The sequence below is a fragment of the Martes martes genome, assembly GCF_963455335.1.
Source record: "Martes martes genome assembly, chromosome: 2".
Lineage (NCBI taxonomy): Eukaryota > Metazoa > Chordata > Mammalia > Carnivora > Mustelidae > Martes > Martes martes.
Window position 1 is genome coordinate 193,233,068 of NC_137889.1, and position 27,962 is coordinate 193,261,029.

At 38.5% G+C, this 27,962-nt stretch overlaps 1 protein-coding gene across 2 annotated transcripts in view; it reads left to right on the forward strand.

Annotated features, from left to right (window-relative positions):
- Window positions 1-27,962, forward strand: part of STAP1 (signal transducing adaptor family member 1) — a 43,517-nt gene that overhangs the window by 13,505 nt on the left and 2,050 nt on the right. Inside the window, exons 3-9 of one of the 2 annotated variants that reach the window (XM_080796773.1) lie at window positions 824-937; window positions 3,836-3,892; window positions 6,475-6,644; window positions 8,128-8,256; window positions 13,196-13,265; window positions 15,715-15,811; window positions 17,441-18,050. In XM_080796773.1, the coding sequence (XP_080652899.1) occupies window positions 824-937; window positions 3,836-3,892; window positions 6,475-6,644; window positions 8,128-8,256; window positions 13,196-13,265; window positions 15,715-15,811; window positions 17,441-17,475 (672 nt within the window). In that variant the 3' untranslated portion in view covers window positions 17,476-18,050. Of the gene's footprint in view, window positions 1-823; window positions 938-3,835; window positions 3,893-6,474; window positions 6,645-8,127; window positions 8,257-13,195; window positions 13,266-15,714; window positions 15,812-17,440; window positions 18,051-27,962 lie in introns of those variants that run through there. The other variant, XM_080796774.1, reaches the window with a different exon arrangement.

Sequence of the window (27,962 nt, forward strand, 5' to 3'; positions counted from 1 at the left end):
TTAACATTTTTCTCCTTCACTTTCTTAAGTCTCAACCAGAGCCAAGCAAACTGTGGCCCTTGAGCCCAATCTAGCCAGTGGCCTGATTTGAGCTAAGAGCTCAAAGAATATGAGCTAAGAATGTTTTTGACCCTTTTCAAGTATTAAAACAACAACAACAATAGGAATTTGCAACAGAGACTCTATGTAGTCCACAAATCCAGATGCATTTTCTACCTAGCCTCAGCAGGAAAAAAAAAATTGCTGGCCCTTAGGACAACTAACAAAAGAGTAGATCAAGCCCTAATTTGTAAGATTTGCCAATTTCCAGGATGTAAATACTTCCACCATCATAGCTGATTTCAACCTATCAGTGTGACCTCAGTGAATCGGGAAGAAACGTAGAGTAGTGCACCATTAGATGGCATTGCCATCAAATAGAGGTGAGGTGTAAACAACCTCAAGAATGTAGCAGGAATACTATTCAGTAATATAATTGGAAAATAATGAGTTTTGAATTTAATTACCTTTGTTTTTAAAATAGTTTTATGTTTATATCATTTAATTCTTAATAAAGGCTGTATTTAGCGACTAGCTTGCAAAATTCCTAAAAATAAAAAATCAGCTCTTTTGAACCTGTATGAGTCAGGTCCAGCACACTGCCACATAATATATTTTCCAGAGGCCCTCTCGCTTCAGAAGGGTTGCAACGCCCAGCTGAAAACCAGGATGTCACGCAAGGTACAAATCAGTTGAAGGGGAGAGATTACTTCTATTCCTGCCTGCCAGACCTAATGTATGTTACCCATGAAATAATTTAACGAGATTGCCTTTATCTTTGCAGTATGTTGACAAGTTAGACCTAATAGACCTCACATGTCTTACTGACCAGAATTCAACTGTAAAGAATTGTGCAAAATTCACCCTTGTTTTGCCAAAAGAGGAAGTGCAACTGAAGGTGAGTAAGGAGAAGAAATTAGTTGGAAACAAGTTGTAGTTATAAATAGCACTGGCCGCTGCACAACCCAGTGGCTGAGATAAAGAGGAATTCTAAGAGGAGCTGCCAAGTCTCATACTTTGTTAATATTTCTTGCCTTTTGCCAAAAACTGCAGTTTTCTAAATAGGGATTTGAAAGGGCATGTTCCCTTGTTTAGTATACAAGCACGTTGAAACCATATACTTCTGTCCTCCAACAAAGTCAGAGATCCCATCTGGTGTTTTTAAAAAGTTGTTCTTGAATTGACATTCACCAACTTCCCAGATGAATCTGAGACATGTCCAACATGATACATGTTGGGAACCACTAAATTAGAAAAACCCATATTTCACAAATCGAGACACATTTTGCAAGGCAATTGGCCTATAGTCTTCAAAAATACCACTGGAAGAAAAGCCAAAGGAACACTGGACACCTGTTGCCAATTTTGGAGACTGGAGTGTGACAACTAAATGCGATGTGTGATCCTGGATTAGATTCTGTATTAGAAAAGGAAAAAAATGGTAAAGAACATTATTGTTACAGTTAGGAAAACTCCAAAAAGAACTGTGTGCTAGATATATACAATGAAATACGGTATTCAACTCCTAAAACTCTAAACCTCACCGGAGCAGAGATCTCGTTTGTTAAAGTTGTCACTGTACACCCAGAACTTCCATTTTAAAAAAAAGGTTTTCTTGAATGGACATTCCAAGTGAGCCAATTAAAATCAACCAACAACTATAGTAATAGCATAAAAGAGAACGCCTTGGCATTGAATAAGATGTTGGAGTTGGTCTTGCAAGCTCTGGTCACGAGCTTCACAGAACCATAGTCTCCAGTTGAAGTGATTGCAGTGACCTGCGGTCAGCCATGGTCTGGGAGCAGGTGATTCTCCTTCTGACGTGTTATCAGAGGGTCCGTCACAGTGCCTGTGTCATTCCTCACCTAGGTATTTTATCAGCTCTTATCATCACAAGAAGATGGGTGAGTAGAGTACAATACGATTGTTTTCTAAGATTTTATTTACGTGTTTTGAGAGAGAGAGAAAGCACGAGTGGGGGAAGGGGAAGGACGGGAGAGAGAGAGAATCTCAAGGAGATTCCACACTGACGGGGAGCCTGATGCAGGGCTCCATCCACGACCTCCCATGACCTGAGCCAAAATCAAGAACTGAACGCTTAATGGACTGAACCACCCAGGCACCCCAGTACAATAAGATATTTTGGGAGAAAGACCACATTCACAGAACTTTTATTACAGACTATTGTTATAATTGTTTTATTACATTATTGTTGTTAATCTCTTACTGTGTCTAACTTATAAATAAAACTTTATCATAGGTATGTACCTATAGGAAAAAACATGGTGTATATATAGTGTTCAGTACCATCTGTGGTGTCAGGCCTCCACCGGGGATCTTGCAATGTATTCCCACAAATAAGGGGACTACTAGACTACACGTCCTTGTACTTAGGAAATCTAGGCCCTGCCCTTAACCCTGAGCCCCAGAATCTTTGTCTTAAGCAAGCTTCGCACATGATTCTGATGCGGTGGTTAAGAACACAAGATTGGAGTCAGAAACCTAGGGTTGATTTCTGGCTATTTTACTCATTAGCTGTGTCATCATAGGCAAGTCACTTAACCTCTTTGTGCCTTGGTTTCTTCATCCAGAAGTAAGTCTTTACGCAGATGTAACCCTCTTACTGAGACCTGCCTGAGCCGCTTTATTAAAATTACAATCCTTTTCCCATCCCCTAACCCCTCAAGACATTCCCGATGTCTTTTCCACCACTACACATTTTGTTCTCCCATTTAATTCCTTCTGAAGCTTCAGAAGGAAACTTTTTTACTCACAATTATATTTATGATTTATTATTCCTTGCTAGACCCCAAATTTCATCAGAACAAGGATTTTTGTTTTGTTCTCTGATGCAAACCGGTACCTAGAATAGTGTCTAGAACTGAAAGGCACTCAATAAATATGCTAAATGAGCAAATCCATAAAAAAAAACTTTAAAACTTTTGCAGAGTTGCCATGAAGATTAAATCAGTTAATACATGGAAGTACTTAGAGCTGCCATGTAGAAGTACGTAACAAATATTGGCTGTATTAGTAGGATTTACAGTTAAGAATCGGAAATTTTTCCTTAAAAATTTCCTTTAAAAAACTACACTGGTCTTACCCAGTTGCCCCAAACTTAAAGCCAGTCAGTGTTAAATACCAATGGGGTGGGGTGGGAATCAACCATTAATTGACATATTGTGGAAATAAGTGTCCTAACATTTACATTTTTTGGAGTTAAGTAAGTTTGTATAATTTTACTTGTTTAGGAAGCAAACAGCTCAAAACTATATACTTGTGACAAAAGAAAATAGTATTGAAATTTCATAACAAATGCACATTAACAGTTTTAAACAAAAAGGAAAATGATTTGTTTCTTCCTTTCAACTAAAGTGCTTTAAAAAATTACAACTGAGGGGCGCCTGGGTGGCTCAGTGGGTTAAAGCCTCTGACTTCAGCTCGGCTCGTGGTCCCGGGGTCCTGGGATCGAGCCCTGCGTTGGGCTCTCTGTTCGGCGGGGAGCCTGCTTCCTCCTCTCTCTCTCTCTCTGCCTGCCTCTATGCCTACTTGTGACCTCTCTCTATCAAATAAATAAATAAATAAAAATTACAACTGACTTTTTAAAACAATGTGCTTCAATAGACGAATATGCATTTTGTCAATCTTGCCAGGTTTTGATGGCTTACGCATTTTGAAACTTAGAAAATAATCATATGAAATTCTAAAGTTTATTTGAAGTTAATAAAAGTATGAATGCTTATTACATTCATGTCTTTTTTCTTCTTTTGTCTTCGTCTTTTGTCTTCCTCTTTAGACAGAGAACACAGAAAGTGGGGAAGAATGGAGAGGCTTCATTCTTACAGTAACAGAGGTAGGTAGGAAAGACCTTACTTTCAACTGAGTCACAAATTCAACAACTATTTACTGGACACTGGCTATGAGCCATACAGAGTGAAAGAGGTCAAAGATACAAGAATTGAAAAGAGGAGATATAAACCCTTACACTTACTCATGAAATTTATATTTTTATCAGGTGGATGGAAAGGAAGAAAGAAAATGAACAAGATAAATTAAAACTGTGATAACTGTTATGTAGAAAGTAAACAGGGCCTTGTGCTAGCTAGAGAGCTACAGGTGGTCAGGGAGATCTACATTTTGGTCCTATCCCTTAACACAGTGGTCCTTTCTAATGCTAATATCTATAGCTTACATAGCATCTTCCAAAACTATGTTCTAATTCATTCAATACATATTTATAAAATGCTAAGGGATGAATATTGTGAATGACATAAACAATATAACAGAGAACCCATCAAAATGAAAATTCACCTTTTAAACATTTGCTTAGTGAGTCTTAAGACAAAGCAATGCTTACATGTTCAGCTCTGTGGCATCTTATCAGAGACAAATAGACCAACAGTGTACAGTTAACTGTTGCAGCACGATCTCCACCATTATTTTAAACGAAGATACTGTAGCGACTGTGTTATAAATGTGAGGGTCTTTGAGAGCCAGCCCCAAACCATGTTCTGATACTTTAGAGGAGAAGAAAACTTTGTATGTTTATTACAATCAGTCAAATCCAGACTCTGTCCAAAGCTGGCTCATAAGTGAAGGCTTTGCAGTCCCACGAAATACACACTGCACTGGACCGAGATGACAGATGCTGGTTCTTCAGGGCAGCCAATAACAGGTGAAAGTTGGACTTCCCTAGTCAGGGAAGTCACAGGAGGCTAGAAAAGGGGGCCGGTTAAAGATGTGAAAGGCATGCTGACTTGTGACGACGAAGAAACTCCTGGGGAAACTGCATCAGTGTTGTGGGAAAAGAGACATCGTGTGGCATGGCACTTCTTACACGGGGATCCAAGTCCTCCAAGGGCATGTGAGTAGGTATGAAGGAGAACACTCAAACCACTGGAAAGCCTTGGGGTGCATCTTCCTGACACACTAATTATTTTGGCAAAAAAAAAAAATGTTCTTAGCTTTTTTCTTTGAGGTAAGGATAAAAAGCATTGTTTTCATATTAATGTGTACATAGATATATTTAGAATACAAAATACAATTCACCTGAGCTTCCAAGAGAAGGAAAGTTATTATTCTTTAATTTTGTGTTCTGTAAATGCTGTTTTTTATTGTGTTCCCTGAACACTCCGTGTATATTCACACCTTGCTATTGTTAGAAGAGAACTTTACCAGAAGCTTGAGAAACACAGATTGTAGTCGAAAGAGCAGAGACTTTGCTTTTCAATGAAATAAACTGGAGGTTTAGCCCACAACTTTCTAGCTGTGTGACCCTAGACTAGTTATTTAATCTTCCTGAACTTTTTTTTTCCTACTTGTGGAGTAAAGATAACAATATCTTTATTATAGTATTGCTGTGAGGATTTGGTATAACCCAATGCTTGGGACATAATAGGCAATTGATTAAAAAGCAGTAGTTTTTCATTAGTTTCATCTCATTCTATTTTTTTTTAAGATTTTATTTATTTGACAGAGAGAGAGATCACGAGTAGGCACAGTGGCAGGCAGAGAGAGGGGGGGAAGCAGGCTCCCCGCAGAGCAGAGAGCCAGATGTGGGGCTCGATCCCAGGACCCTGAGATCATGACCTGAGCTGAAGGCAGAGGCTTAACCCACTGAGCCACCCAGGCACCCCATCTCATTCTATTATTTTTTTCTGGATTGGTATATAAGGAAATTACTTTACTGATTATTAGTTTAGTTATTCAGAAGAATAACTTTTTGATTGTATACCCTTATTATGTTTTTATTTCAAATGTCATATATATGCATATATATAATATAGAAACAATAGGATTACTAAGAACATGTAAATAGGTCATAAGGAGATGTAAACCCGGGGTATGAATATCAGGAGGGCACAGATTGCTCAATCCAAAATATCTCTCCAGAAAAGGTCAAAAACAAGGTGAAGTAGGGTAGTAGCATAATCCCAATGTGTGAATGTCAGTTTGAAATAGACACACAAAAACACCAGTATGGCCCTCTGACTACCAATTCTCAGTCACCTGGTGAAGAGTTCCATTTCTACTCCGTGTTGTCGTCTGGCTGGGGGAGCTAATCCCAGGTTAGCTGGGGGAGAACACGGCACCTTACAGGTGCTCTGGGATTTCCCTGGCGGCAAGAACTAGCGAACTCCGCATGCACAATGCGAGTCAGTCGTTACTTGAATTAGCTCGTAGTGCGAGGCGGGTATACTGCGCTGTGTGCCAGGCTAAAAGGTACACTTCTAGGAAGATTGGGCACCGTGCGCAGGTTAGAGTTCTTTGGTTGGTTTGGAGGCGGTTAAGACACCAAGATCCTCTATTCACGATTCTGTCCCTCCATCTATATCAGATAACTGAAGCCCCTGAGAACCCCAGCGGTCTCCTTGTTGCTAACACCAGTCCGTCATTCTGCTGTCCTTGTTTGCCTACTGCTTTCATTGGTTTCAGCTGTCAGTTCCCCTACACGTGTCCCTCCTCCCTGGGCAAGTAATCCGACTGCAGGAAGTCCTAGAGAGAGAGAAAAAAAGGAGGATTGAGACCGAGCAGACCCCGAGCTCAGCTGTGGAAAAGAAGGAACCGACTGAAGATTATGCAGATGTACTGAGCCCTATGCCAGCGTAAGTGCGCCGCAAACTCTGGGGTTTGTCCCTCGATTGTTAATATTAATTTCTAATTATCAAAGAGAGTGAGCCCTTGACCTCATTAAAGCGGGGACAGTAAGCTGTCTTGTGGATGAACATTACATCTCTGAGGAGATGCCACAGTTCCTCTTCCGTGTCGTGATCAACAAAAAGCAAAATGTAAGTTTGGGCCAACCTCTTACCACACAGGAAATCCCCTTCCACCCACACCTTTACACTAAATATTTTTTCCCGAAGCTCAAACCTAAATAAAAACTGCTATGTAGAAAGAAGGAAAAGATTTTTTTTTTTCCCACCATGCAACTCCATGATGGACTGATTTTCTGTCGAAAAATTACACCAAAGAATTTTAAGTCTCTGAATGTTCTATTCACTTGTCCTGTCACTGAACTTGTACTTGAGGAAGGCCCAGTGTAAAATGTGTAAGGTGGTGTTGGGGAAATGAAGAGACACTGACAGGCCCAAGTCAGCAACACTTTTATTTTCTACTCTTAACTTGCTGTAAATTGTGACTACGATGGTGAGGTCTTTCCTCCCGGAACCGTGGTCTTCCTGTCCGGGAATCTTGTCCTGGGACCACCATGACTTCCGCTTCTCACATATAGTCTGGCTGCACCATACTTGCCCAAACCTGCCTACCATCACGTTCGACTGAAACCAGTGACATCTGATGGACTGGTGGGTTAGAAGACAAAAAGACTGCTTCTTTTTCTTTTTTCCTCCATACAAGTAATATGCATTTATTACAGCCAGATAAAAAGAACATTAAAATCATTCTTTGTCTTACCAGTCAGACATATTCACTGTTAACATTTCAGGGTATGGCATATCCTGCCAGTTATTTCTCTGTTGGTAAAACAGACCTTTCATTGACCACAATATTTACTATAAAAATGGGAGGGGCTTTCTTAAAAATGTTACACACTAAAAATAACACCAATGCCATTAGAATGTCATATTATACCCAAGGGAGTGAATTCAGACATACCCTTAAATACCAGTTATTTAAAACAGACCTTACAAGAGAAGCATATAAAGAAATGCTTTGGGTCCCTGAGAAACCACCAATAAATGTTATTTTTGCAAGAGCTTATTATAAACTGAGATTAAGAACTGGGGATACAGCATTAATTCTTATCGTAGATTTTTAGATGATACTGGTGATTACATACTGACCAACAGATAACTTTTCAGGTCTTCTTTGGTTAAAGAAAGAGGTTTGGAGGGATGAGGGAGTAAAGGCCTTAAGCATAAAGTGTATTTAATAGTGGCCAGGATTGTAATAACAGTAATTATACAATTGTAATTATAATAATAAAGCCGAGAATTAAGTTAAGCAAAGTTAATAACTGCAGCTCTTAGAATTGGTTTTGTAGCATTTTTCAAAGTAATGATCTTCATCAGTTAAAAAAAAAAATCCTGTGTTTGTTTGTTTTTTTTTTTGGTCTCACCTCTGTAGATGTTTTTATACCGTGTCACGAAAAGAAGCAACTGAGATGCTTGAGAAGAACCCTTCTTTGGGAAATATGATCCTGAGACCTGGTAGTGACAGCAAAAGCTACTCCATCACTATCCGGCAGGAGATAGAGTACGTTTAATTAAACAAAGTATGGAATTGTTAAAAGCATGGTATCACTTTAGAAAGCAAAGTTGCACAAGATCACCACCTGCTATGTGTTCTGTTGGGGCTAAAAATAGAAACGTAAGACTAGGGAGAGAATGTTGTAGAAGCAGAGCCAAGGCTAATATCTGCAGTAGGAAGAATGGGCAAGTCACTTTGATCCTGGGTCTAGTTCTCTTCCTCATTCATTCATTTCACACATCTTTATTGAATGACTATTATGAGACCAAATAATATTCTAGATACTGAGGATGGAGTAGTGACCGAAACAACAATGTAAGGAGTTTACATTCTTGTAAGGCAACATGGACTGTAAATAAATGCATAAGTAAAAAATCATATGTATAGTAATAAGGTCTACGGCAGAAAAATAGGATGAGGGAGACGGGAACACTTAGAGATGATTTATAGAGAAACATTTTCTGATTGCTCTTCTTTTTTCTTTTTTTAAGATTTTATTTCTTTATTTGACAGACAGAGATCACAAGTAGGCAGAGAGAGGGCAGGAAGCAGGCTCCCTGATGCGGGGCTCGATCCCAGGACCCTGGGATCATGACCTGAGCCGAAGGCAGAGGCTTTAACCCACTGAGCCACCCAGGCGCCCCTTTAATTTGCTGTTCTTTCTGGGAATAATATTCCATGAATTATTTTAGCTGTAACATATCTGTCAGTGCATTTGTTTACCAGTCAGTCCACTATAAATGTCAGTAATTCTAAATATATTAAATATGAAGACACTGACAATGGATAAAGGCAGTAAAAAGAAAATAATTACAATGCACCATGGTCCAACAAGCTTCATCACTTGCCAGTTACTCCATATAAACAGAAACTCGTCTTTAGACACGAGCCATGTGCCCTGAATGGACGGCAAGAATGTTAGAGGCAGATCAGGTCCCGGTTCTGTGTGTTAAATGCGAGAGCTCTGTGTGTGTGTGTGTGTGTGAGTGTGTGTGTGTGTTTGATTTTCCATAATGAATACCTATGTCCACTTAACCTTCTTGTTGTTTTATTATTTTTTATTATAAAGACTGACATTTGGAGTTAATATATATTCAACTAATATGGTAGAATATCACAGATTACTCCATTTTAATTTATTTGCTTTATAATTCAATTGGCTCTTTTGAAACAAATCCAAAAGAAATACAAATTGTGACTGCCCTCACATATAAGTGAGCTTAGAAGAAACGCGGGGAGAACAGTGAATTTTTCTGTTGAGTACATCCTGGTCAAAGAGCTTACTCTTTTTCAGGGTTTTAGGAAATTGAATTGAGTATGCCTTTAAAACTTATGAGCATATAAAACGGAATTAAAATCTATTTCTCAGATTTTGTTTTAAAAAGAAATTTAACTGCTGGAAAGCTAAATCACACAAGGGAATGATAAGCTTTTTTTCCTTCATTTTATTCTTTTCTTGGTTGGATTGAGTGTTTGATCCATTAGCATGTGAACCCTGCATTATTATTCTGTAGGAAATGAACCAAGTCCCTGAGACCTAATGACTCTTTAAAGGCCGCATATTTTCTGCACAATAGCAACCTGATCTTTTTAAGATGGTCTAAATTAGCCCAGCTTTTGCACCTTATTTTCCGTAAACGTGAGCTATCAGAAATAACAGCGCTTTCTGATGTCGATGTGGTTTTTGACCAAACACAATGAGTTTCTATACTTAGGATATGATTTGACCATCACAGTTTTTACTTATATCTCTATGGTATTTAAGCTATATTTAAACTCCTAAGAAAGAGCCTGGCAAAGAAATTCATATCAAACTTCTATAATTGTAATTTTAGTAAAATCGCTTCCATTTTGAATTCATATAAAATTTCATGCTTTTGCACAACTGATGGTCCTAAAAACATAACATTTCATAAAATGAATCTTCCTCCCCACAAAATTTCATATTTTTTAAAAAGATTTTATTTATTTATTTGACAGAGAGAGAGACACGGAGAGAGGGAACACAAGCAGGGGGAGAGGGAGAGGGAGAAGCAGGCTTCCCGCTGAGTAGGGAGCCCGATGTGGGGCTCGACCCCAGGACCCTGGAATCATGACCTGAGGCGAAGGCAGATGCCCAACCAACTGAGCCACCCAGGTTCCCTCAAAATAGAACTTTTAGAAGCCTAGATTTCATATCTTCTGTTTAACAGGGTAGCCGTTATAGAGAACAGTAGAATGTTACCTTGTTAGACTGTAGAGCTTAATGTAAAGACTTTGACAAAAAACCTAGACGATTAGGAAGCACCTGAACACAGGTGGGTAACAACCCACAGAACCAATTCATTCTCTTACAGGTTGTAGGAGAAATGTGCAGCCATGCAAATTTGGGTGTGTCTGGCAAAATACTAGCTGAAAAGGACAGACTAGTTTACAAAGCAGTGCTTGAAAGTAAAATTATCTCCATCAGTTAACAAAGCAGCTGTAGGAGGGAAGATTGTAGTTCTTGGGAAGAAGCAGAAGTCATTCAGTGCCCAATTATCAGGTGACCCTCTCTTGATGTAAAATACCTCACTTTACCCAGCCCAGTGGTGTGTGAATTCATAAGACAGAGCTATACAAACTTAGTGGTTTGGCTTTGTTTTCTTAAAATTGTTATGACTACATGGCAAGCTAGTAGTATATATATACTTTGGAAAGTCATTAGCCAAGGAAACAGTAGAAAATATTGACCCCAAATTAATGCCTTTGCAGAAATTTGGGTAAGAGGCTAAATACATGTATTTATATCACATTTAAGGCCACACACTTGTTGAAAGACGGGTTACTTCTTTCTTGAGGTCATAATCAGGAAACCTCAGTATAGAAACTTTTATCATTTTTTCCTCTATCTTTATTTCTTGGGGAAAACAAAACAAAATATGAAAGGAAAGCAAAGGTCTAAAATGAGATTCAAAGCCTAAGCGACTTCAACGGAATTTTTTTTCTACCTTACTTTCTGCTCCAGAACTCAGTCCTTTTAGTCAAAAGTTCCAAGAGACTCTTAATCTTTGCTGCTTTTCCTCTCACAGCTTTGTCATGAATAATGATGATGGTGATATAACAGTCATTACTAACAACGATCATTGTCATCACTTCCAGGGTACCATTCGGGGGTGCTGAGCTAGGTGCTTGACAAGCATTTCCTTCAGGCACAGTAAAAACTGAGACTGTTTTTTCCATGTTTTATAAATGAAGCAGCTAAGCCTTAAAGAAGCTACTAAGTTAAAATGATAAATTTAAAATGTACTAAAAAGAGTTATAATTTGCTACGTGTCTACACGTGCAAGATACTGTACTAAGGACTTTTCAGACATTAATTCACAACAGTCCTGTGAGGAATGGGATTTCCATCTCCATTTTATAGAGGAAGAAATGAAGGCTGAGAACTTACACACAGAACCAGAATTTGAACCTCGCTCTTTCTGGTGATAAATATCATGCCCTTCAAGCTTTCTGTCAGTCTTCCAAGGAATAATAATCACTTGTTTCATAAAAATACAGGAGATCTAATTGGAAAGGATGAGAGATTTCAAAAGTAACTATGTGATTATCAAAGGGATAAAAATAAAGCCAGAGCCAATCACTCCAAAAGAAGGTATTTGTAAGACCTCTGTCCAAAAATGTTTCCTTTACCAGTCTGCTAGTGATTCCTGAAGGATCGGCAATCAAGAATACTTTTTATTTTTAATTTTTTCTTAGGAGGGGATAGGATTAGTTAGGTTTTATCCCATATCTTAAAAAGTAAAGTTCTAGAATAAGACACTGGAATAAAATTATTAGCTGTTTTCCAATGGTATTCGATTGAGAGAATATTGGGATAGAATGGGAGATGAAGAAAAAGTCCCTTGAAAAGAATTGTAGTTCAGTCCTAGAGGAATGTGACCCATAAGTGGAGAGACGGGTGATAAGGTGGGAGGCCCTGCCAACAAACTCAACCTGACAGGCAGCTTTGCACCGCTTCTGTAAATTGGACAGATGTTGAATTAAGTTTCTCTTTCAAGCAAATGGCAGTGTAACAAATGCTTTAAATTTTTCAACATTAGAAAAACTCTTGGTCCTTGATTCCCTGTTGTCACGTGAATCAGAAGAATTCAAGGCAAACATTTTTACTTCTGCTCTCAGTATAAATTAAGTGTAGCCAATAGTACTATAAGATGGGCTTGTAGTATTTTAAAAATTCAGTTTCATAAATATTGTGTGCCTAATGCTGGAAGACAAAGGTGAATAGATTGTGCTTCTTGTTCTTAAGCAATTCTAGTTAATAAAATATCATGTGTTTAGGGTGGTAATAATTTAGAGTGCTACGTGACCATAGAAGAGGAAGACATTATGCTTCATCTACTGTGCTCACCTTCTCCTGGAGCATTTTCCGTATCTCTAAGTCAGCCTGAAGTGAGCAGATATCTAAGGTGGTCTGTGAGCTAGGAGGAAGAATGGCCATTCAGGGATTTCTCATTGGAATAGTGATCACGTAGAATAGAAAGTAATTTGCTTTCAGTAATTCCTTCCAATTCCCTTTTAATCTAGAGAATAAAAATCTGACTTGTATGTACCTACTTAGGATATTATAATGTTGCCTGTTTTGTAAATTACTGACAGTAAAAAAATAATTTCTGCCTGAAAGATTTTCAGCTCTTGATTCCTTTTTTCCTGTTATCCAATCACCCACTCAATGACTCAGGTTTCCTGTATCCCTAATGTGTAACCCCTCCAAAAACAGACATAGAGAACTGGGTAAATAACAAAATGAAAACCACCATTTAAAAAAAAAATTATCATTATTTTTATTTTTTTTTTTGCCTAACTACAGGAATGGGAATGTAGGTTTTATTATAGAGGAGATATTTTATATTCACTTTAGTTTGATTTGACCCAATAGTATATTCAAATGGAGATTAACCTTTTTTTTTTTTTTTCATTTTAGCATGCCAAGAATCAAGCACTACAAAGTGATGAGTGTAGGAAAAAACTACACTATTGAACTGGAAAAACCCGTAAGTAGCTATTTCCTTGTTTTTGATGAATTTTCTCCTGCCTTTTCCCAAATCTACCTTATAGAATTCAAAGAAAGGTGGAAAAGCAGACCCTTTGCCTGGGAACATAGTGTGGAGAAACAGCCATGTGAAGGAGCCCCGAAAGTGGCAGAGATCCAGGAAGAGATATGAGATAGAACAGCAGGTGGATGCGGAGGCTCAGGAGAGACTCTGCTAACAATTCTTTCTACTTTTGTTTCCCTGTAATCTTTATCAAGATGATTATTTCAGGGAGGGAAGATTTTTTTCTTAAATGCCTGTTTTCCATCCTCCAGTGATATGTATTTCAATGTGATTATTTCTAATGGGGGACAAAATATCTGTGAATGCCTAGTCCTCTAATACCCGTCATGCAGAAGTTCAGAAATCCCCCTAGCAACACAATCATAGCAACATAATCTACTAGCAACATAATCATGAAGAAGCAGTCCCTTCCTGGTCTGCAACCCCTCTCAACGTACCATGGGGCTCATGATGTTATAATCACTAGGTCACGGTATTAGGCAGATAGCTAAGTAACTTACATGTATCACTTAATTTAATCTTCACCGTGACCCTGAGGGAATGCCTATGATACAGGTGGGAAAACTGGTACTTACACTCATCTCAACCAATGAAAATGTAGTGATGTGGGCTATGGTCCAGGTGCTAGAAAAAGGGAATATAGTTCGGTGATCTTAGGCTGCTATAGTGGGGAGACTGGACTGGGGAAGTGATATCACATAAATGGAACTGATGAGTCTTGAAGATATTTATTTTAACATCTTTAAAATTGAGCTCTTAGTGCCTCTGCCTCTTCAAGCCCATTGTGTTGATCAGATGGAGAAAGGGGCAGTCGGGCTGATTTTTTTTTTTTTTTTTAAACAAAGATTTTATTTGTCAGAGGGAGAGAGGGAGCGCACCAGCAGGGGGATGGCGGGCAGAGGGAGTAGCAGGCTCCACTGAGGAGGGCGCCTGACACGGAACTCAGTCCCAAGACCCTGGATCATGACCTGAGCTGAAGGCAAATGCTCAACCGACCCAGGCGTCCCTGAATTTTTTATGTTTAGACCCTACTTCTTAGAATGCACTAGTGACTTTTGCCAAGAGGAGAGAAGCTGATGACTCATACACCTCACCTCCGTCTTTGCCATAAATGCCTCCCTGAGCTCCTCAGCTCTCAGGTCCATGCCTGCTGGGGCTTTTTCAAAAATTCTAATGAAGGAAACAAACAACTAGATTGCGGAAGGATAACCCAAATAACCAACTGACCGGAAGCAACAGGCAAGGAAGAAGAAGGTGCCTCTGTGACTGGTGAACTGGGCTCATTTATCTGTAATTAGCCCGAACGGGCCCCAATATAAGGAAAGTTAACTGCCTGGATTGTTCTTTAACCTTCCACACTCCCCTCCCTTAGCTCTCAACCAGGTTGACATTTTATGAATTCCAGGGGTATTCAGGTGTAGCCTGATTTTACTTGTATAAAAATAAAGGTTTGGGGGTGGCAAGCCATTTCAGCTACTCTTGACCAAGTAAACTATCCTGTTACAGTGAGATGTTAAAATGGTAAATTCTCTGGCTTTAAGGGTTCTTTGGTTTCAAACAGAAGAAACCAAGTAACTAGCTTAAGTAAAGACAGATTTAAGAACATAGGAAGCCCATGACATGACTGAAAAGCTGGCAGACCTCCAGGGACTAGGAAGCAGTTACTTGTGCAGTCGACCCTTGAACAACATAAATGCCATGGTTCCATGGGAGGAGTCAAAAGTTATAATGCGGATTTTTGAGTGCAGAGTGGTTGGCATCCCCAACTCCTGTTGTTCAAGGGTCAACTCTAGTAAGAACCTTCTGGTTAGGAACCTGCTCTTCTTCCAGGTTCCTCTACTCAACTTCAGACTTCAGGAAGGGAGCATTTTCTGGCCTAACCTGAGTCACATTCTCATGCAATAACTAGGGAAGTGCAGAGTACCTAATTATTGTCCATCAAAATATATCCCACGGTGGGGGGGAAATTTCTTAACAGGGAATTAGATATTATAAAAGAGAAAAAAATGCATGGGTGGGAAACACTGGCCATTCAGTACCTTGTTGAAGTGAAGTATTGACATGTTTTACTAAAGATCAGGAAATTCACAGTAATCTTCATTAAATTTCACATGACCTGGGGCGCCTAGGTGGCTCAGTCATTAAGAGTCTGGCTTCGGTTCAGGTCATGGTCCTAGGGGCCTGGGATTGAGCCCCAAATTGGGCTCCCTGCTCAGCAGGAAGCCTGCTTCTCCCTTTCCGCCTCCCCCTGCTTGTGTTTCCTGTCTCGCTGTGTCTCTGCCAAGTAAATAAAATCAATCTTAAAAAAATGTTTTTTTTCACATGAGCTTTTTTAAACTCTCTTCACATGGATGACACTGAGCCTTCTCTCACTCTCTTTGTACAGGTAACACTCCCAAACCTTTTCAGTGTCATTGATTATTTCATGAAAGAGACTCGAGGAAATTTACGACCATTTATATATTCAACTGATGAAACCTTTGGTATGTTCTTCACTTCATTGCTGTATTAAGGAAAGCAAAACAAAACAACAACCCTCCCCCTACCAACCCCCATATATGATTTGTAATACCAACCAGGTAGGAATGTAGTTCAGCTTTTAAATTTATCTATTTGTAAGTCATTTTATCATTAACCCTGTGAAAATAAGGAAGGACCAGTATATTCTGGTGGCCCATTCTAGAGAAAGAAAAGCCATAGGCATGTATTTTGTGTCTAATTTCATCATCATTCTAATTGGTTTTCTTTTTTAAGATTTTTTATTTATAATATGGAGAATGAGAAAGAGAGAGCACAGGGGGAGTGGCAGGCAGAGAGAGAGAGGGGGAAGAATGCTTTCCTCTGCGCAGGGGCTCTGATACAGGGCTCAGCCCCAGGACCCTGCGATCATGACCTGAGCCGAAGGCAGACACTTAGCTGATTGAGCCACCCACGTGCCCTTCTACTTGTCTTTATCAAATAAGTTCAGAGATAAGACAAAAAACCATACTCACACAGAGTCATGAAAACCAAACGGGATTTAAAAGTATGATCTGTTAACAACATCAAATGCCCTAGTCAGATTAAAATGGATGAAGATGGAATTGGCCCTCCGGGGGTAGATGATTTGAGAGAGAGGCTAATTCTACCGTAAAGGCAGAGGTCTGAGTGTCAGATAACAAAATAAGTGTCTGTTCCTACAGGTTATGAGGGAAAACAACTCTGTTTGGCTGCCTGCATCACAGCATATCTGAAAAGTCTGATTAAATTTAAAAAGGCAGCAACTTTAAAAGTCCAAGGTTGAAAACATATGAATCTTGTGATGCCAAATAAATAAACTGAGTCTGAAGGAACTTTAGGGAAATTGTCCAGTACAGTGTCTCACTGTATATAGGAATCACCTGTACACTCAGTACGGAAGACATCTCTAAGATGTGACCAGTCAGGGACACCTGGATGGCTCAGTGGGTTAAGCCTCTGGCTTCTGCTCAGGTCATGAACTCAGTGTCCTGGGATTGAGCCCCGCATCAGGCTCTTTGCTCAGCGGGGAGCCTTCTTCCCCCTCCCCCCACCCACCTGCTGCTCTGCCTACTTGTGATCTCTCTCTCTGTGTCAAATTAATAAAACTTAAAAAAAAAAAGATGTCACCAATCAGCTTGTTTGAAAATTCCTAATGATGGTCACCTCACTGCTTTTTGAGGCAGCACACTTCACTTTTGATCAGTGTTCATCTTAGAGAATTCCTTCTTAATAGTAAGTCTGAAATATTTCTTCCTTTAACTTCTATATATTAATCCAATTTCTGGTTTTGGAACAACTCAGGGTTTTAAAAAGCCCATCAAATATATAAAAGCAGCCTCAATGCACCCCCCCTTAGTCTTTCTCTGTCCTCGATAAGTTATTAGTTCCTTCAACCCTCTTATCACATCTTTAACTTTTCTGTATACTAATTTCCGAACATCTCTCTTCAAATATAATTACAGGGGATGAACACATTACTATAGACATGGCCAGAATAATATATTACACAGACTTAATTCGGGAAAACACCATTTACAGAAATCTATTAACTATTACTTAATATGATTATTAATATAAGAAGTAGTAACTATTGATATAATTTTTTTTTTCAGAGACCAAAGGATTTCCTGTAACACCTCTAAAATAAAAAAAAAAAAGCTTAAGGTGACGGTGAATCTAATATAATTTGCTTCATGTCAGTTATCTATGTCTATGTAACAAACCACCCCAAAACATGGTAGTTAAATCAACAACCATTTTATTTGCTCACGATTCTGTGCATTGGCAATTTGGATTGGATTCAGTTGGGCAGTTCCTTTGCTAGTCTCACTTGCTGTCACTTACACAACTGTAACCAGCTGATGGCCTGACCGGGGCTGCATGTTTCAAGTTGGCCTCAGTCACACATCTGGTGCCGGTGGCCAGCTGCAGCTGGCTGAACCACTCTCCTCACGTATTCTCTAATACTTGAGGAGTTAGCTCAGGCTCTCTTATGTGAGATCTCAGAGTTGTTAAGAGGTGAAGCAAACCTCAAGTCCTTGGGCTAGAAATTCTTAGCGTTAAGGATCAAGTATGTCCCTGTTGGAGATTTCAGTATAGGTGAAACTGTGAATTGAATAAATAGATCCAAATGTGATGTGTCTTATGTAAAAGGGCTAAACTTCTTTCTTTCTAAAAAATTTAACTTACATGCAATAAAACTCACTTTTTGGTATACAGTCCAATGAGTTGTGACAACCACCATCAGAATCAAGATACAGAAAGTTCCATCACCTCAAAAAAATGCCCCGATGTTCTTTCTTTGTGGTCAACCCTTCTTCTCACCCACAATCCCTAGCAACTACAGATGTTTTCCACTCCTATAGTTTTGCATTTTCCAAAATGTCATATAAATGGAATCACAGTATAGAAAACTTTTGAGGCTGATTACTTTCATTCATCATAATATCTAGAGTCACATAAGTATTATATTATTAGCTTGTTCTTTTTTATTGTTGAATAGTATTTTACTGTATGGAAGAACTAGTTTGTTTATCCATCCAACAATTAAAATGTATTAGGGTTGTTTCCAGTTTTTGGCAATTACTTACTGAACTATATTAATAGTCAAGTGCAGATTTCTGTGTAAGTGTAAGTCTTCATTCCACTTGGGTAAAATACCTGGGAATGAGATTATTGGGTTATATGGAAAGAGTCCATCTAACTTTGTAAGAAACTGTGGAACTCTTCACAAGAGGTCTACTTTTTTGCACATCTGCCATTGGTGCTGGAGAGTTGTAGTTGCAGCCTCATCAGCACTTGGTATTGCCATTAACTTTTAAAAAAATTTTAAGTAAACTCTACATTGCACATGGGGCTTGAACTCATGACCCTGAGATCAAGAGTTGCATGCTCTACCAACTAAGCCAGCCACACACCCTGGTGGTATTATCATTAAAAAAAAAAAAAAAAGTTATTCTAATAAATGTGTAGTGGTATCTCTGTGCTTTAAATATGCATTTCCCTGGTGATTATGTTGAGCTTCTTTTCATGTGCTATTTGACATTCATATATCTCATTTGGTAAAATATGTATTTAAACCCTCTGCCCACATTTTTGTTGGGTTGTTTTCTTGTGGTTGAATTTTTTTTTTTAAAAGATTTTATTTATTTGACAGAGATCACAAGTAGGCAGAGAGGCAGGCAGAGAGAGAGGGGGGAAGCAGCCTCCCTGCTGAGCAGAAAGCCCGATGGGGGGCTCGATCCCAGGACCCTGGGATCATGACCTGAGCCAAAGGCAGAGGCTTTAACCCACTGAGCAACCCAGACACCCCTCTTTGCCTAATCTAAGATCACAAAAATTTTTCTTCCTATGATTTCTTCTATAAGTGTCATTTTTATATTTTACATTATTAGGTCTATGACCCACTTCAAATTAATTTTAAGGGCAGAATTCATTTTATTTGCATTTAGGTATATAATTGTTTGAGCACCATTAGTTAAAAAAAGATTATCTTTTCTTCATTTAAATAGCTTTTGTACCTTTGTGAAAAAAATTAATTTACTGTATTTTTGTGGATCAATTTCCATTGATACATGTTCTTAGACTTTTGCCAATACCACACTATCTTGATTACTGTAGCTTTATAGTAGTTCATGAAATCAGAAGATATAAATCCAACTTTGTTCTTCTTTTCAAAATTGTTTGGACCAATCTAGTTTCTCTGCCTTTTAGTATAAGTTTTAGAACTAGCACGGTACTTATAGAAAAATCCTATGATTTTCCAAATCCTTGATTTAGATTTTGTTGAAGCTTTAAGATGAGTTCAGGGAGAACTGGCATCTTGACAGCATTTCTTCCAATTCAGGAATAATATATCCTTCCAATTAGTTTTTTTTTTTTTTAAAGATTTTATTTTATTTTTTTTTTATTTATTTGACAGACAGAAATCACAAGTAGGCAGAGAGGCAGGCAGAGAGAGAGGAGGAAGCAGGCCCCCTGCTGAGCAGAGAGCCCGATGCGGGGCTCGATCCCAGGACCCCGGGATCATGACCTGAGCCGAAGGCAGAGGCTTTAACCCGCTGAGCCACCCAGGCGCCCCTCCAATTAGTTTTTTAAAAAATTTCTTTTACAGTTCTTTATAGTTTCCAGCATATAGATTCTGAACATATTTTGTTAGATTAATACCTATTTAATTTTTGGTGCTATTGTAAATGGTAGTTTTTAACATTTTGGATTCCAATTTTTCATAATATATAGAAATACACTTTTTATTTATTGATCTTATAATTCCAAGATTCTATTTGCTAGACTTTCATTCATTTCTAAAAGCTTTTTTTTTTTTTTTTTTAGATTCCTTGTCATTTTTTTTTTTCCTAAGATTTTACTTATTTGTCAGAGAGATGGAGAGCACAAGCAGGGGGGACAGGCAGCCAGAGGGAGAAGCAGGCTCCCTGCTAAGCAAGGAACCCAAAGTGGAACTTGATCCCAGGAAGGCAGACGCTTAACTGACTGAGCCACGCAGTGATCCTTTGCTTCCAGTTTTAAAGGACAAAATATTTCATCTTTCACTAATAAGTATAATATTGGCTGTAGGTTTTAAAAAGATGATTTATCAGATTGAGAAAGTTTCCTTTTGTCTGGTTTTGGTATTAATGTAATGCTGCCATTAAAAAAAGAGCTGGGAGGCATTCCTTCTTCTGTGGTGTGGAAAATATGTGTAGAACTGGTATTTCTTCTTACTTCAATACTTGGTAGAATTCACCCAATGAGCCAAATGGACCTGGAGATTTCTTTGGTTAAGGTTTTTAACTATGATTTCAATTTCTTTAATAGATGTCGAACAATTCAGCTTATCTATTTTTTCTTGAGTGAATTTTGGTAATTTCTTTTAAGGAACTGGTTCTTTTTTTTTTTTTTCCTAAGTCCTTAATTTAGTCTTCTGGCCTAGAGCCTGGCACAGAATGGAAGCTGATGGACAATGGTAGAAGAGATAAATGAATGAATAAGCAAAACATTAGGGAAGGAGGAAGCAATCCTCCCTTCTTCCTAGAAGAAAACTGTCACGTTTAGAAATAGGAAAGGACCATTCCAAGTAACTAGACCCTGGGTGACTGTACATTTACTCTGTGATAGGCACTGTGTGAACTGCCATGATTATATGAATTGTCATAAAACAAGGATAATTACACTTTCCTTATAAGATTGAGAGAAATAAAAATGAGATGGTTCATATAATTACCACCTAAGTAGTTTTCACATATGGGTAAAGAAGTTAGGTCAGAAACACAACTAGTAAATGAAGTTGGAATCCAAACCCATGTTTACTTCTGAAGCCTTTTTAAAAACCTCAGTGATTCACATCTCCGGCGCTATATATTTGTAAACAGATATTCATGTTCTCCCCACCCCGCACCTTATCCTTTCCTATTTCTTTCGGTTGGGAGTTTGGGCCTCCCTTAGGTGGGTCTTCTGCATTTTTTTTTTCTTTTTTTTGAGAGGGGGGTGGGGTGGGGAGGGCAGAGGGAGAGGGAGATGGGAGAATCTCAAGCGGGCTCCAGGCCCAGCACCCGCAGAGGCAAGGCTTGAATTCACAATCTGAGTGAAATCAAGAGTCTGACACTAAACCAAACTGAGCCACCCAGGTGCCCCTGGAGATTTTTTTTAACATTTTAAAGCAGACAATCATCCTGATTAGATTGAACCAGTTCTGTCTGCCTTACTCTTTGTGGGAAGAAGTTCCAGTATCAGTTCAGTTTTCAAAGCCTTTGTTATATTGGTTTGGGTCTGTCCAATGCATGTATGTATCAGGGATTGACCTAGGACTTAGGCAGTGGTTTATAGTTTAGTTATGAACTATTCATATATACAATAAACTATGTATATAGATAAACTATATATACCTTATATAGTTCAACAGTTTTTACTTCTCAAAGCCTTCATTATGTTTTATATATTCTGTGCGTGCACAGCTTAGAGGTAAGCCTGGAACTTAAGTCACTTCATACACAGCACTACGGGATGCTTTTTCAGTTCTCTCACCTCTCCAGGATTTCCCCCACTCTTCTGCTATCAAAGGTCCTTTTTGGGGCACCTGGGTGGGTCAGTGGGTTAAGCCAAAGGTTAAGTCAAATAAATAAAATTTTTAGAAAAATAAAGGTCCTTTTCCTGGTCTTCCAAAGATGGGGATTCTTAAGAGTTTTAGCCACCGGGCGCCTGGGTGGCTCAGCGGGTTAAGCCGCTGCCTCTGGCTCAGGTCATGATCTCAGGGTCCTGGGATCGAGTCCCACATCAGGCTCTCTGCTCAGCAGGGAGCCTGCTTCCCTCTCTCTCTCTCTCTCTCTGCCTGCCTCTCTGTCTACTGTGATCTCTCTCTGTCAAATAAATAAATAAAATCTTAAAAAAAAATAAAAAAATAAAATAAATAAAATAAATAAAATCTTAAAAAAAAAAAAAAAAGAGTTTTAGCCACCTGTGCCACCGCATAGTTCTGTGGAGACTGGGACTGCCCTTGGAAGAAAAGACATTAAAAGAAGAGAAAGAAAAAACTAGTAGGAATTCCAACCCTTCTCCCTGCCAAACCCCACCCATCCATTCTTTAGGCTACCGGGTCCACTTTCCCAGGTTCTCTGGCCAGGATGAGCTTTCTTTGGGGATGTTAGGTGCTTATGCTGTCCTCTATCGCTCCGGTGCAGTACCGTGAGATGGAGTCATCCTCAGAGCAGGGCCAGAAGTGGGAGTGGGGGGGCGGAGGGGGGAGCATGGAAAGAAATAACCAAAAACTGGCTGTTCATGTAAAATGTCAATGCTTTTAGAAACAACCAGATTACTATTGGTCTGCTGGCTGAACTGTTTCAGTTTGCTTTGCGATCAGAAACACATTATTCAGCCCCCCTGCACTTCAGATTCCCTTATTAAAAGAGTGAGGAAGTGACATATGAACAGATAGAATTACATGATCACAGGGAGAGACTTCAAATAATCAGACCATCTTCTGTAGAGTAATATATTTTCTTTGAAAAGCAGAAAGATGATGGAAGAGTAAACTGGAAGAGTACATGATAGTGGAGAAAGGACTTAAAAAAACCCCAAAACTACAAAACACCAAAACCCATCTTGACAAATAGTGCTTAAGCTTCAAGGAAACGTTGGGGAAATGTACAATTGTTTTAGGGAGTTTGGACTCCATAGCTGATTGGGCACAGTGGGGATTGAGAGCCCTTAGCTTTATTTTGCCTTGAGTTAGGAAATGGAAGTAGTACAGCATGTTAAGGTTTAAAATCTGGAAACTTGGAGAAAATTAAAGTGTTTCCAAAAACATACTATCAAAAAGAAAATGAGATTTTTTTTTCTCTTTGATCCTTGATGTTAACCCATGTCAGCATTCAGCTTTTTCTTCAACACCAAAAGGAAAAACAAAGACAGATCCAAAACAAAGATATTCCCTCAGTTTATTTTTCTCAGCAGTTTAAATAAAAGCCACTTTTGGGCATGCGACTCAGTCTTGGGGTTGTGAGTTCAAGCCCCACATTGGGTATAGAGATTACTTAAAACCCCAGAAACAGACCCTCAACTCTATGGTCAACTGATCTTCGACAAAGCAGGAAAGAATGTCCAATGGAAAAAAGAGAATCTTCAACAAATGGTGCTGGGAAAATTGGACAGCCACATGCAGAAAAATGAAATTGGACCACTTCCTTACACCACACACGAAAATAGACTCAAAATGTATGAAGGACCTCAATGTGAGAAAGGAATCCATCAAAATCCTTGAGGAGAACAGAGGCAGCAACCTCTTTGACCTCAGTCGCAGCAACTTCTTCCTAGGAACATTGCCAAAGGCAACGGAAGCAAGGGCAAAAATGAACTACTGGGATTTCATCAAGATCAAAAGCTTTTGCACAGCAAAGGAAACAGTTAACAAAACCAAAAGACGACTGACAGAATGGGAGAAGATATTTGCAAAGGACGTATCAGATAAAGGGCTAGTATCCAAAATCTATAAAGAGCTTAGCAAACTCAACACCCAAAGAACAAATAATCCAATCAAGAAATGGGCAGAGGACATGAACAGACATTTCTGCAAAGAAGATATCCAGATGCCAACCGACACATGAAAAAATGCTCCACATCACTTGGCATCAGGGAAATACAAATCAAAACCACAATGAGATACCACCTCACACCAGTCAGAATGGCTAAAATTAACAAGTCAGGAAATGACAGATGCTGGCGAGGATGCGGAGAGAGGGGAACCCTCCTACACTGCTGGTGGGAATGCAAGCTGGTGCAGCCACTCTGGAAAACAGTGTGGAGGTTCCTCAAAAAACTGAAAATAGAGCTACCCTATGACCCAGCGATTGCACTGCTGGGTATATATCCTAAAGATACAAACGTGGTGCTCCAAAGGGGCATGTGCACCCGAATGTTTATGGCAGCAATGTCTACAATAGCCAAACTATGGAAAGAACCTAGATGTCCATCAACAGATGAATGGATAAAGAAGATGTATATATATACAATGGAATACTATGCAGCCATCAAAAGAAATGAAATCTTGCCATTTGCAACAACGTGGATAGAACTAGAGGGTATTATGCTTAGCAAAGTGAATCAGTTGGAGAAAGACAACTATCATATGATCTCCCTGATATGAGGAAGTGGAGATGCAACGTGGGGGGGTTGGGGGGTAGGAAAAGAATAAATGAAAGAAGATGGGATTGGGAGGGAGACAAACCATAAAAGACTCAATCTCAAAAAACAGACTGAGGGTTGCTGGGGGGAGGGGGGACGGGAGAGGGTGGTGGGGATATGGACATTGGGGAGGGTATGTGCTATGATGAGTGCTGTGAAATGTGTAGACCTGGCGAGTCACAGACCTGTACCCCTGGGGATAAAAACACATTATATGTTTATTAAAAAATTTAAAAATAAAAAAAAAGAAAAAAAATCTTCAACTAACCAACCAACAAACCAATAAAACCAAAAGCCGCTTTAAAATATGGTAGGGTTGGTAACTGGTACTAAGCTAGTCAGGAAGAAAAAAAATGTTCCCTAGAGAAAATTTATTAGGAGCCAAATCACAAGTCAAGAATAAAATAAAAATTTAAAAAGCATATGAATATTCATTATTTAATTAATTCAGCCCAGATGGTAAGCCTGAGATACAAAAGAAGAATAAAGAGCAAAGGAGGTGAAATATGTATATGGGTAAATACAAACATTGACTTCATAAACAAAATAACAGAATTAAAAGACATTTATGTAAATGACAACAGAATTAAAGTAGTAACAGAAATAAAATACATGATCATTCCTAGCCAAACTAGGAATTAGAGTAGTTAGTTATTATAACATAACAACTGTGTAACAAATAATCCCCAAAATTTACTAGCATAAACCATGCATGCTCATGGATGCTGTGGGTCAAAAATTTGGCAGGACAGAAAGGATGGTTTGTCTATGCTCCATTAAGCTTGGGAGTTGGAATCAGCTGAGCATGCTTATTCATGTTGGACACCTGATGCTGGCTGCAGGTTGGGGACCTCAGTTTCTCCATGTGGGTTACTTTAGGCTTCCTTGTGACATGATGTCTAGAATCCAAGGGTGAGCTTTCTATGAGGGAGAGCGCAAAGTAGAAGCCATATAGCCTTTTGTGACCTAACCTGAAAAGTTGTAGTTACGTATGAGGCAGTTTGTTATATTAGGGCAATCATAAATTCTTGTTCAGGTTCCAAGGAGAGTGAAAATAGACGGTCTCTTACGAGGGTTTGAGGAGGCTGCAAGAGTCTAGAAGAGCATGTGAGACTGGAAATATTGTCGTGGCCATTTTTGAAAACTATCATCACCAAAGTAAAGATAATGATTAAATTTCGTCTGGTTTAACCTGAATGTGCAAACTGTAATACAGGGTAATCATCAAAAGACAAAAGGCACTGAACTAAAAAAGAGAAAAAAAAGTGTGTATAGCTTAGGAAAAGGGAAACCATATCATGTATATTAAGAAAGAGTTTAACATAAAGAATTGGTTAAACAGGTTTGGGAAAACAATAGCAAGGGACACAGCTATTGAAGGGAAGAGGGTGACCTTATTAGAACCTGGAAGCCTAGAAGAGATACCCTGCAGAGTGCCAGAGAAAAGCTAGAGCCTAAGAACCAACCAGAGACTACTGGAAGAAAAAGTCTCTATTGAGGTGATGCTGACAATGTCAGGAAGCAAATGGCAAGGGTAAAAATCACTTTTCCCTTTTGCCAGCTTCCCAGTCCTCCTCTTAGTGCCGTCTATTTATGGAACGTAAAGGAAGCCAAATGGCAAAAGAGAAATGCAGTTTGCAAAGTTCCAGAATACAAAAGTGTATCTAGAGTTAAGATATAATATCAGTAACCGGCACATATAGAACAAAAAAACTACAAAAATTTTTTTTAAAAGGCCACAAAATAGAGACAAAGAATCATAGAACTGGCTAAACAAAAACAAAAACAAAACAAAAAACAAAAGAAAACCAAGAAAATCAAACCAAACCCCATAAAATAAAATGTCAGAACTAAACCTAAATATATCAGCAATTACATTAAATGTACATGGTCTAGGTGTTTCTGTTAAAAGGTAGAGATCATCAAACTGGGTTAAAAAGAACACCTAAAATCTAAACTGTTATGTTTAGAAATGATGTAAGATAATGATTAGCTGAAACAAAAGAAAAAAAGAGGCCCACAGGAGAGTTCCAGATTGGGGATTAAACACATATAATAAAATAATGCTTTTCATGTTCAGGTAGATAAAATATTAAAAATTTTAGCAAGATAACTGGAAAGTGCAAGAGTGACAAAATTTGCATATTTGTAATTAGAAATTGGAGAACTGAAAACACAATGGGCTAAGAATAACCAAGATACTCTTATAGAACAGTAAGTTGGGAGGATTTGTTTTGCCCAATATAAAAAACAATACATCAGTTACAGTCATGAAAATATCAGACTAGCACAGGGATAGGAAAGAAGAAACAAAAAATTCAGAGATAAAAACATAAATGGATATATGACTTTGGTGGTAATGTAGAAGAGTGGCAATGCAAAAAAGAACATACTTCAGTAAAGGGACATATTTCATAATTCAATAAATAGCAGTGAGGCACTTCCAAGCATACACAAAATTAATTCCTCATGAACTGAAAACTGAAAATGTGAAAGGCAAAGCTAAAGCCTTTAGAAGACAATACATAGGGAAGTACATTCATGACCTTGGATAGAGTACAGTATTTTAGGCAACTCACAAAATACATTAACCTTAAAACAAAAGAGTGATACCTTTTAGCACCTAACCATTGAGAAACTCTTTTAAGCAAAGAACATCATAAAGAGGGGGAAGGGCAAGTCAGAACGGAAGAAGATATTTGGAAATGTATAGCTAACTAAAAACAGGATTTATAAAGCAATGAGGAAAAAGACTAACACAACAGAAAAATGGGAAAAAGAACTGAGAAGACACTTTGCAAAAAAAGAAAGTATAAGTGGCCAAAAAACTTAGAAAAAGGTGCTCAATTTCACTTGCAGTTAGGGAAATACAGAGTAAAACCTCAATGACATACAACTGCACCAGATTCACAGAATTAAAAAAAATCTGTTAATACCAGTGTCAAGCAAGGTGTGGACATACAGGCTATCTCTACTGCTAAGGCAATACTCTGTTATTGTCCAGTAAAATGAAAGATGTGAATACCTACGACCAAGTAATTCCATTCCTAGGTATATACCTCAGTTGCATTAGGAAATACATACAATATGTTCAATGAAGAACTGTGATTGCCCCTAACTAAAAACATCCCATAGTCAATAGAATGAATAAATAAGCTGTGGTATATTAATGTAAAAGTAAACTATATAATGATGGATAAAGTGTGACTATGAGCAACAACACAGATGATTCTCATGTTGAAGAAAGCAGCAGCCACACACACACACAAAAATACAGTCTGATTCCATTTACATCAAGTTCAGAAACCTACAAAAAGTAAACTATATTAGTAAAGTACATGATAGGTAGTTAACATTATAAATAAAAACAAAGAATTATCACAAAAGTTAAGATAGTGCTATTGCTAGAGGATATGTGTAGGGAACCTGGTGGTGACTGAGAAGGGACTACAACGTACATTT